At 37.8% G+C, this 11,780-nt stretch overlaps 1 protein-coding gene across 1 annotated transcript; it reads left to right on the top strand.

Annotated features, from left to right (window-relative positions):
- Positions 1-7,657, top strand: LOC110446950 (RING finger protein 207-like). Its single transcript, XM_021492297.1, has 3 exons — positions 1-109; positions 4,234-6,066; positions 6,115-7,657. Exons 2-3 carry the CDS (start codon positions 4,264-4,266, stop codon positions 6,367-6,369), a joined length of 2,058 nt encoding a protein of 685 aa, XP_021347972.1. The 5' UTR covers positions 1-109; positions 4,234-4,263; the 3' UTR covers positions 6,370-7,657.
- The last annotated feature ends 4,123 nt before the right edge of the window (positions 7,658-11,780 follow it).

The following is an 11,780-nucleotide window of genomic DNA, read 5'->3' as shown; positions in this document are numbered from 1 at the left end:
CCCCTTTAAAGTTTCGGGTCAGGTGATCACTGGAACCCGGATGTAGGTATGGATGGCGATAAATCGTACGGTTGATGTCGGCATTAAGACTCGTGTGTGTGACATGTCGGTAAGTACTCACGGCTAACGCACAGACTATATAATATAATACATTATCTAAGTCCTATGTTTCAAGGTACGTACGTCTATATACTTCTCATACATGTATGTAACTTGTATTGCGTAGCATATGGTGGTCTATTCGGAACTTCCTGGTTGTCTTTACTTCCTAAACTGATGGACGATTATATAGGGTACCTTCGGGTGGCCTCGCCTGCTATCGAGAGGCGGAGCGACCATTCACCCTGTTCATTACCTATTTATATACAGTCGAACCTCGTTATCTTGAAGTCGACGGGGTCGTGGGAATACTTCGAGTTATCCGAGTATTCGAGTTATGCAGGTTCATAGATTTGGTATGAAATTTGCTGTTGGGACATAGCACTAGCAGTTGTTGGTTTTATTAATAGTTAATGGTTTTAATCAATCGATAAATGATATACGTAATCAATATAACAAATACAGCTATGTAATTTTACAATAAACACGCTTACAAAAATAGAGTAATTTATTTCAGAAAAACGTACTTTCGTTTTTAAACGTGATCACAACGGTTGGACCATTTTGTGAATTCGTTATTAAATATGGACGGGCCTAGTGATTAAATGTTGTTTTTGGCTAGTATAGATCTTGGCAAAGTCTTTCCAGGTCTGCATTTGTATTTGTAAGTCCGTCAAGTTTTACTTCTGAAGTGTTACATTTCAAACCGAACTATCCCGCTGTCTCTGATCTCGTAGTTTACAATGCGGAAATGAAAGTGCGCAAGTCTAACACAAATCACTGTAATGGAGCGTACGCATAGTTGATTCTGTAAATGAAAACACACCAACAAATTATATCGTGCATGTGACACATTGATTCATTAAAGCCAAATATGACACCTGACACCTCCTCAACTCGATGTAATCAACAGCAATTATCGTTTTGTTCTTAAATCTCTCGATCGACTGTAGTTATAAAATGTATACTACCTCTACAAATAACTGTTACGAACGTCTCGTGTTCTCTTGTGTAATAATTTCGATCGCTTTATGCAATTATTCATAAAGGGAACAGCGACACTTAAGGTGCGGACATTTTTAAGCACCCGTCACCATAAAGTCGTGTGAATATATATTTATAGTTTGCGTATAAAATTAAACCAATTTTCGAATTCACGATACCGTATACTCTAACACGATTTGTTTGTAACGAGTGTTGTGCTTGGATACGGACCCTGTTTAGATGTCAATACGCTGGTCTTCTCACGTATACTGACAGGAATTTGTAAGAATCTGGCCAATCTAAATCCAAAATAGACGTAGTGCTTGATAACAGGACATTGATAAACTAATCGATCGAGCAAGCGTGATTATGGGCGGGGCCAAATGACCGACATTTTGAAAGCTTCTGTCTGATTAGTCAGTTCACTGTAGAGTGACAGATCACCAAGACAGGTCACATACATCATTATTACGATTTACTATGCACCTTTTCAAAATAAATACAAAGTTTCTGAAATAATATGATCGAACTATTTGTTATAAGATATATATACATGTTGCAATATAGAATATTTACATATCACGATATACGATCAATGCATAGAGAATAATACATGCCCTTTTCCATATCACACCAAGTATTAACCCGAGACTGCAATATCAGCCCTCGCACCCTCGGCCCTCGGGCTGATATTGCAGTCTCGGGTTGATACTGGGTGTGATATGGAAAAAGGCGTGTTTTATTCTGTTTATCACATGCTTACTTATAAAAGCTACTATCTTATGATCTATTTTTCTTTTGAAATACATGTATTGAAAAACGATTTTTTTTCAAAAAGGGGTGTAATACGGGGTTTTGGGGTGTGATACAGCGGGGGCTGATACGGGGTTTGGGGTGTGATACGGCGAGGGCTGATATGGGTTAGAGCAATTGTGTCGTATCGCATATACAAAAAACCCGTTTTTATTAGTAAGTATAATATATACTTACTAATAAATACGGGTTTTTTGTATATGCGATACGACACAATTGCTCTAACCCATATCAGCCCTCGCCGTATCACACCCCAAACCCCGTATCAGCCCCCGCCGGATCACACGCCAAAACCCGTATCAGCCCCCACCGTATCACACCCCAAAACCCGTATCAGCCCGCAAAACCCCCTTTTCGGAAATGTTCGTTTTTCAATATTTCAAAAGAAAAATAGGTCATAAGATAGTAGCTTTTATTAGTAAGTATGTAATAAACAGAATAAAACATGCCTTTTTCCATATCACACCCAGTATCAACCTTCGACCAATATCAGCCCTCGGGCGTTCGGCCCTTGGGCTGATATTGCAATCTCGGGTTGATACTGGTTGTGATATGGAAAAAGGCATGTATTAATCTGTATTTATGTTAATAAATATTGAAATTCATTACTAAAATCCAATTTTTGGAAATCAAACCTGGTTAACTACAGACAGGGAAACAAGCAAATTTTAAGGTATTTCTCAAAATTGTGTTTGTATTTTTACGATATGTACGTACATGTATTAACGGCTCTTAATACCAGTAATGTCCTAACGACCGGACCCAGAGCGTAGGAATAGCAAGCACTCTTGTGTAGATAGCAAACGTGTCATTATTATATTATTATAGCAATTAAAAAAATATGAAGATTTTTTTTAGTTTTGAACTCTTCTTCTAGGACACGCATGCAACGTGTTACAGTAATGTAGCATACGTCCTTAATAAGTAGTAATGTTGACAGTTTGGAACTCTTCAGGAAGGAGACGTAGTACAATAATACACCATACAGCCTTAATCTGTCGAATCGACGAGCTGATGTACATTATGAAGAAAATATGTTTGACTTGTCCTCGGCCTGAATCGTCCTATTACAGATATATTGTACTAGCTATAATAATCATATCTTTTTTCAGTTATACATATATTGACTTAGCCCTTTTCCTCCACCTTCCCCAATAAAAGTACGACACAAACTTCATTTCGACATTATACTAACCCTCTCCATGCCCCCTTCCTCACCCGCCCATGCCCTCTGCTCCATGCCCCCTGGTCCCGTGTCTCCCAGCCACCCTGCACCCCGGTCCCCTGCAACCCTTCTGTCCCTGCCCCATCCCCTTGTCTCACCTTTCCTCCATCTTCAAATCTTTCCTTTTTTGCTAACAATAATATAGAGTCGTGTATTCTCGAATTAACATGCATAGTGTAATGTATCGGTAAGGTGTTTTCTCTTTAAATGCTGATGATGTTCCACGTGACCTAGGTTACATTCACGTTGATATGTGTTACGCTAACGATGCATCGTGTTACCCAGTGAATAGCTGATTCAATATGTATAAACTGTTTTCAAGCTTAATCAGGAAGTTACAGAGAAGGTGCTGACAAACACGTAGTACTGATTATCTGATCATATTATTACGCCGATACACGTGTAGTACTCACTGATACACTGGACGTACTGGTGGATTATTGAAAAAGGTCTCGGATCATACCCATTCGCATCTAATCCATACACGTGAATTTTCGGAAAAGATCATCGGATCCTACTCATTCGCCGATATACGTGAACTTTCTATAAAGTTCCCCGAATCATACGTATTCGCCGATACACGTAAACATGTTTAAGAGGTCCCCGAATCATACCCATTCGCTGATACACGTAAACATTTTTAAGAGGTCCCCGAATCATACCCATTCGCCGATACACGTAAACATTTTTAAGAGGTCCCCGAATCATACCCATTCGCCGATACACGTAAACAGGTTTAAGAGGTCCCCGAATCATACCCATTCGCCGATACACGTGAGGTTTCGGAACATATTCTTAGATTTTACTGATTCCCCCATGTAGGTGAATTTTCGAAATTGATCTTTGAATCATATAAGATAGTGGTATATATGTGAGAAACAGTTGACCACACTGTGTTTTCAGGGTTTGTCGTGAGAACAATGTTCTCATCGGGAGCACGTGTACAAATTCGAGAGGTCACTGTAGGTGAACTCAAGATGTTATCTGCAAACAATGAGAAAATTCTTCGAGCGACAAACCCTGAAAACACCGTATGATAATCTATATTTGTCATACTTCTTACATTTTCATATATAATATATATACATTAATATATTTTTCATTTTCTCCAGATTCTACAATTAACCTGAACTCGACAGAGTATGGACGAGACCGTAGAGAAGTCAGACGATAGATATTTCCTGTGTCTCCTTTGTTTCAAACCCTGTGAAAGTCCAAGAGAACTGCCATGTCTGCATTCGTTTTGTCGGCGATGTCTGGACTCCTTCACAAAATCAGAGTCCACTGCAACAGATACGACGTTTCCTTGTCCAGTTTGCGAAACCCCCACACCCCATAATAGTCCTAGGTCTCCAGTGAACACGTGGTCATCTTTCCTTCCCCTTGGCGTGCCACACCCGCCGTCCCCAGGAGTGAGCGGTGGGGATAACGGTATAGCGTGTGAGGGGTGTCGGAGAGACGGTGAGGATACTAGGGCGACGTACTGGTGCCGTCATTGTGTTGAAGCCCTTTGTTCACCATGTAGAATTGCACACAGACGCAACAAAAAAACGAGTGACCATAAAGTTGTCGAAGTCAGTGACATCAGCAAGACTGGTGGACCGCAACCATTGGCTCTCCCTGTTCACGAAGGCTGTACTCAGCATACAAATAAAACATTAGAGGTCTACTGTCTTGATCATCACTCTCTGTGCTGTATCCTATGTCTGGCAGTATCACACCGGGAGTGTAGGCACATGCGGAGTATAGAGGATGTATCAAGGAAGCCTATTGCGACGTGTGACGACATCTGGGTCAAGCTTGATACTGAATCCAAAATGTTGGTACACACAAATGACGCATCACTTGCAACAATAGAATTAGATAAAGAGAGCGTCACTGCATCAATAAAATCTAAGCTAGACTCAATCAGAAAGAAAATAGATGAACTTCAATCGAAACTTCTCGACGACGTGATACTAGCACACAATAAGAATCAAGAGCATCTATTAAGCCATAAACAGAACACAGAACAGTTTTACACCAATGTGAGGAATACGCGACTTCTTATGGCCACATTAAGTGGGCACGTGCCACCCCGACAGGCTTTCATAGCACGAGAACAGGCGAACGTGCAACTCACGAGACATTATCAGCGTCTAAAGCATAGAATACTACAGAGCGACAACTTGTACAGGCTAGAAATCCAAATGGATGACGCTGTCGATGAAATCATGAATACTCTGACAGCTGTAGGCTCTGTCCAAGTGACATCAACGTTGTCAGACACAACCAAACATGCGCTTGCAGCGGTTGGGACAACGCTTGAATCTATGCATAAAACGCAAACTCTATCGTCATTCTCCGATTCCATGTCTTCGTCTGACATGATAGGTTCGTTAACAAGGAATGTCGAACCAAAACCAGAAATGAAAACAGTGAAACCGCATCTGCTGAAATCTGTACTGTCCAAAGATCTGGTCGGCAGGCAGGTAATCCTGCTGACTGGCGGTACATTTGTAGATGAAAATAAATTAATAATGGCCGACTGTAACAACAAAAGACTCCTAATGTTTGACGAGAACTATAATTACATAAAGCAATATGCTATCAACGGATGCCCCACAGATGTCGCCAGAGGTAACAAGGGTAACGAATTGTACGTTTCTGTCTATAACAAGGAGATCCTCCGATGCTCCCTTGCATCCGGGCATCTTGATGTAATTGGGAAAACAGAGTGTCCTACTTTGACGTGCGGTGTAGCTTTATTGGATGAAAAGTTGCTAGTTGTGACTTCAGACACTATCAAAGTGTTGGAAGCGGATGGACAGGAAGTAAACAGTGTTCTGATAACGACCACCGGAACTACATGTATTGCGGCGTGTAGTCAGCGCCACATGTACTTCCACAGGGACAACAACTCTGTCGTTGGTCGAACACTTGATGGACGTGAGGTCACCCGGTACACACANGTCGTTGGTCGAACACTTGATGGACGTGAGGTAACCCGGTATACACACCCACACCTCCGCGATCCGGTCGGTATTTGTCTTGACGAACATGGTCACGTGTTTGTATGTGGATATCAGTCAGGAAACATCCACGAGATGGCGCCCGATGCAACAAGAGGGCGAGTGTTGGTGAAGAAACTAGACAAAATCAGACACCCGTGGGCAGTGATTGCTCATCCGAGCAAGCGCGAGTTTGTCGTCACTTCCTGTAAAGAAACCATTGCTTTCGAGGTGTACCGAATCCTACCAAATAAGTGACGTTTCTTTCTGTAATTAAAGAGCTAGATGTGTTGGAATGAATGTTCCATTTCGTAACGACTCAATGACGTCATTCCTTGATGTGTTTCCGTTATTGATAGTGTATCAAGCATTAGGAGTAAACGATTGGCTGTAAGAGGTTGTAACGATACGTATACAGACTTTCCTCGTTACTTCCAGTATACGGGAGGATATATTCCTGATATTAAAAAGGACCTCATTTCTTATACATAAACAGGCGACAAAGCGTGGTGATAGTAGACAACATTGTTTATCTTATACATATATCTGCCTGGTGCAAGACCTTTATGCATTTTATTACATTTTTAATATATTATTGTGAAATATTGCAAAACATTCATTCTATATGAAAGTGATATTTTTCACTAGTAAATTATAACACTTTTGCTTATTTGACCAATCAAAACACTGATTACAAACTCTATGCATCATTTGTCCCGATTAAATCCTTCTGTCGACATGTCGGCCTCATTATACAAAGTGACAAATTGTTTTCTGTTTTCTTTTATGAAAATTAAAAGTGAGATAAATTTGGTATTTTAATCACACTGGAAGAAATTGTGGATAACATTCGCTGTCTAAATTGTTCAAAGGCTATTGGTCCTGGTTTGGTTGATCCTCGCTTATTAAAGGAAGCTGTTGATATTTTGTGCTTTTCGCTCCAAACTATATTCAATCTCTCATCATCGAAATCAATAATTCCAAATGAATGGAAAAAAATAAAAATGTTTCTCCTATATACAAAAAAGATGATAAGCCAAGGAGTAGAAACTATCGACCTATATCTCTTTTATCTAGACTTGGTAAGGTAATGGAAAGATGCGTATACAAACATATCTATAATTTCTTCCTTTGTCATCGACTGTTATCTTCTAGTCGGTCCGGGTTCATCCAAAGACAAAGATAATGAAATAGACGACGGAAAAGAAATAAGATTGGTCTTTTGCGACGTTAACCAAACTACGCAGTTTTTGAATTACTGGTAAATTGTTGTCATGGTTTTCAAACTATCTTTCGGATGGTAAGGAGTGTGTTGTCATCAATACTAAGTATTCGTCTTGGCAACAACTCCCACAAGGCTCTATGCTAGGACCACTACTATTTCCAGTTTTTATTAATGATACAGCCGACAATATTCAATCAACTATTAAGTTATTTGCCGACAATACATCTTTATATGCTACAGTTGATGTACCCACAGATAGTGCTGATGTCTTAAATAGGGACTTGGGGAAATCTTTTTAATTAGTACAAAAAAATGCTCGTTAATTTCAACCCTTTAAAAACAGAAAATTTGATTGTTATTAAAAGAGCAAACAAACCAGTCCATCCTCCTTTGACAATGAATGATAATCTATTACACGACGTGAATGCACATACTCACTTGGGTGTGTTTTTCTCATGTGATGGTGGGTGGCAATGCCATATTGAATACATTGTTAAAAAGGCATCTGCTAAATTGAATCTACTCAGAAAACTAAAGTATACTGTCGATTGCCAAACACTACAACGTATGTAGTTTACCTTTATAAGACCGATATTAGAGTTTAAAGATATTTTTCGGGACAATTTGATCAACCTACAATGACAAAAGATAGAAAATATACAACTTGAAGCTGCACGCATCATTACAGGAGTCATCAAGCTTACTAGTCATGCAAACCGTTTCAATGAAACTGGATGGCAAATACTTTCTTTTAGGCAGAAACACCACACAATTATACAATTTCACAAAATAGTACACAACATTACCCACAATATCTTAGAAACATTCTCCCAGAACGACATTCGCACATCCACCAACATAACACTAGAGACGCAAATAGATTAAGACCTGTACGTTGTAGAACAAACTTATATCAAACATCTTTCCTATCTGCGTCTGTCAATCTATGGAATGAACTCCCTGAAGACATACGGAATGACGCATTAATAAAAAAACTAAAGCTACAACTTAACAAAAACTTACTACAAAAATAATCATATTACTTCTGCGGTACTAGAATAGGCCAAATATAACATGCTAGGTTAATAATGAAATGTAGTTCACTAAACGGCCATCTCTTTCATAAAAATTATAGTAGGGAGTCCACTCTGTTCCTGCCGTGAGGCTAACGAAACAAACGATCATTATCTATTATCTTGTCGGAACTATGAACACATTAGACAAATATGTTTCAGGCCAATACAAAATCATACCTCAATAGAAACCCTCCTGTTTTGTAACAACAATCTTTCACATTGCCCAAAATCGAAATATATGTAACTGTCTACAAAATTTAGTTATTAAATCAAAACCTTTTTTTTTACCTATTTAGTTTATACACCCAATTATTCACTCATATAAACCACGGTATTGTGTGAGCGTGTTTGAGGGTGTGTGTGTGTGTGGTTGTGTGCGCGCGTGGGTTTTTCCCATATCAGTTGTGCCATATGCTATTGGTATTTTCGTAGCATCTTTGTAGTAGTACATAGCATATATTTTCCACTGTTATAAATCCGTTATGACAACAGCGACATCTACATAGGTTAACGTTTTGTACATTGGCAAATGCTATTCTTTCTTCTCTTCCTATTTCTTCTCCTCTTTCTTCTACTTTAAGTCTCTGTTATCCATTATTATTTCTGCTAAGGAAACAGATTGACATAAGTATAAGAACTTGTTTCTGGGTCCTATTTCATGTATGTAACAATTAAATGGTCTATATATTGTAATTGCAAATTTACGAAATAAAATATGGCTTATACTAAAATATATTTGATGAATTTAACTTGCACAGCCCCATGGCGTAACCATAATATAATCAAATGAGTCTTTCGTTCACAAACGACATGTTTTTCTTTATTTCTGACTATCCTACTCCCCTCCCCATTATTTCCTTTAAAAAATGATACACAAACAGTCAATGCCGTCATATCACTGCTGAATGAATCTAATAAGACGGAATTAATTAATTACCTTGTACTTTTTTTGAATCCTGTTATTTTGTATATTATTTGTATCAAACCAATATATAGCGATAAAATAAAGTTTAAGCTATATATCATCTTTGTCTTCAATAACATTACATTTAATAAAGTAAATAAACTACCACTCGTTTGAATTTATATTCGCATAACAGTGTTACTACATCAACAGGTCAGTGATATTTTGAATCTTCTTAGCCCGCCTTAAAGAAGGTTACATTATCGTACGGAGCATTTAGATGACGTCACACTCCTTAATAAACACAATTGAACTTTATAATCTATGTCGGTACTTAACGTAAAGCCCTAAAGGGATTCGTGAAATGAGATTGTAACAGATTCGTGTTGATACGGGTGTTTACCAAAGTGGCCGAGGAAGTGGTAATATGAGTTAACATAGATGTTATCTTCACTGGACGAATGACACAGTGTTTTCCGTAAAAAGATGATTTTACATGAGTGTCCATGTCGAATTGAATTTATTAAACGAGATCAATATTTGGATATGGCCCGAGCCTGTAAGCGAGTGTCGTGGCAAATTATTGAACGAGTTTAATCAACTAGATACGGCATTGACACGAATGTAAGATTCAATTTATCACATAACATTCATAATTTAAAGAAAAAACCCACAAACACAATTATTTTGTTCTCAGCTGACTTTTTATAGTTAAAACCAAAGTATTCCGATCAGTAGTGTTGTTCCGCGCAGTGCAAAGAAGTTCCATATATTTTTTTCTGTTATTAACGAAAATGAAGTTTTAAATGCAACGAAATAAAACATAGCGAAATAGACATTTCAACTTCATTTTAAAATGTGTGATATGGTACAGTTAATAAAAATAATACCTGTAGTGGCGTAGGGATATATTCCCACGGTTTTTACCAATCGCATCACCTTTAGGTTTTAGTACAAACGGTGTAATACCATATTTATGAGGTAGTGAAATGGGTCAGTTTTATGATAAACCTGAATATAATGGTACGTTTTTGCCAACGCTTTAAGCATGATAGTGACGGCATTTCAGAAATTACTCATGCATTCATTGCAATCTATATTGTGCAGGTATTTAAAGTAAATGTTTAAAAATAAACAGGTGTTCGTTGTGAATTTACAAATGTAGATCTTTTGTCATTTAAAATATACCTTTTTAATAATACATCTTGGTGAGAGTGGATTGACAAGATACCAAATACGTCAATGATTGAATTAATAAACACATGATTTGCTTATCTATTGGATCGGTATCTTTATAATGTCATTGACTGTATTTAAATGTAAACAATACTTTATTACCAAAGTATACAAAATAAACATTAACTGCACTCAGTTCAAAGAGTCGATCATAATGGATTTCAAGTTCAAATAGGAATTTTGGACGAATTAACAATGTTCAATTTCCGCTAGCCCCTGGCAGGTTTCAATTGAAAATTGCCACGAGTTTGATGATATTGGATCCAGGTGGACGCACGACCGAACGAAACAAGTATTATATTGTTCGGATGTTAATTGTTATGTAGTTCCATTAAATTACATATTTGGCTTGAGGATATTATTTCGAACAATACATTTCTTGTTCGCTTACAATTCTCTCACAATGTTCGCTTACAATTCTCTCACAATCAGACGAAACATGGATTGGCGTAACAAGAATATTTAATAATTACAATTCTTTGCCTTTACAAACAATCTATCCCGATTATGCACACACTTAACACACATATTTTATTTTAAGGATCTCCGACCCACTGCATGAAATAAGAAATTCCATGATTGTTTATTGTATATGAAGTAACCCCTCTATTTTCTCGTACCTCAGACAGAGTTATCCCTCGTCATTCCCCATGCTAGATTGTTCTATCTCGTCCGATCTGTCTGATGACGTATTTATCTGCGCGTTAACGGCTTGAACTTGTCATTCTGTGTTATAAATAATCTGTTTTGTCGTTATATGTATTATTTTGATGTTGTTAGATTTTTGATGTTGAAGATAAAATATATTCAACACTGTGAAATACGTTGTCTTCCTTGTGAGTACGGACTACATTTACGCGGAAGCATTCAAATGTCACTTTAGTAGTGTATAGGTAATTTTGGACGGATATTTATTGTCTTTTGCAAAATTAAATAGATTTTTTCTAACTTAAAGGTGGGCGTAAAAAAATACCTGTAACTGAGCAAGATCGGGTTATCGCAGTCTCAGGCTAAGATTATGTAACATCCCAACCTCGGTTTGCGTCTCGGTTTGGATTATGTTACAGAGTCTTAGCCCTCGACTGCGATAACTTAGTAATAAGTAAAATATTTTATCAATCTCGTTTTAGGTTATAATTGTAGCAAGACATGGCTAAGGTATAAGAGGTAGCCTAGCTTCTTAGTTTGATAGAAAATCAGGGGTTATGGCGACTTATGATAGGAAGTA

The sequence above is a fragment of the Mizuhopecten yessoensis genome, unplaced genomic scaffold (genome assembly GCF_002113885.1).
Source record: "Mizuhopecten yessoensis strain PY_sf001 unplaced genomic scaffold, ASM211388v2 scaffold3079, whole genome shotgun sequence".
NCBI classification, from domain to species: domain Eukaryota; kingdom Metazoa; phylum Mollusca; class Bivalvia; order Pectinida; family Pectinidae; genus Mizuhopecten; species Mizuhopecten yessoensis.
The sequence above is the reverse complement of the archived record's forward strand: the minus strand, read 5'-3'. Positions and strand labels throughout refer to the sequence as shown.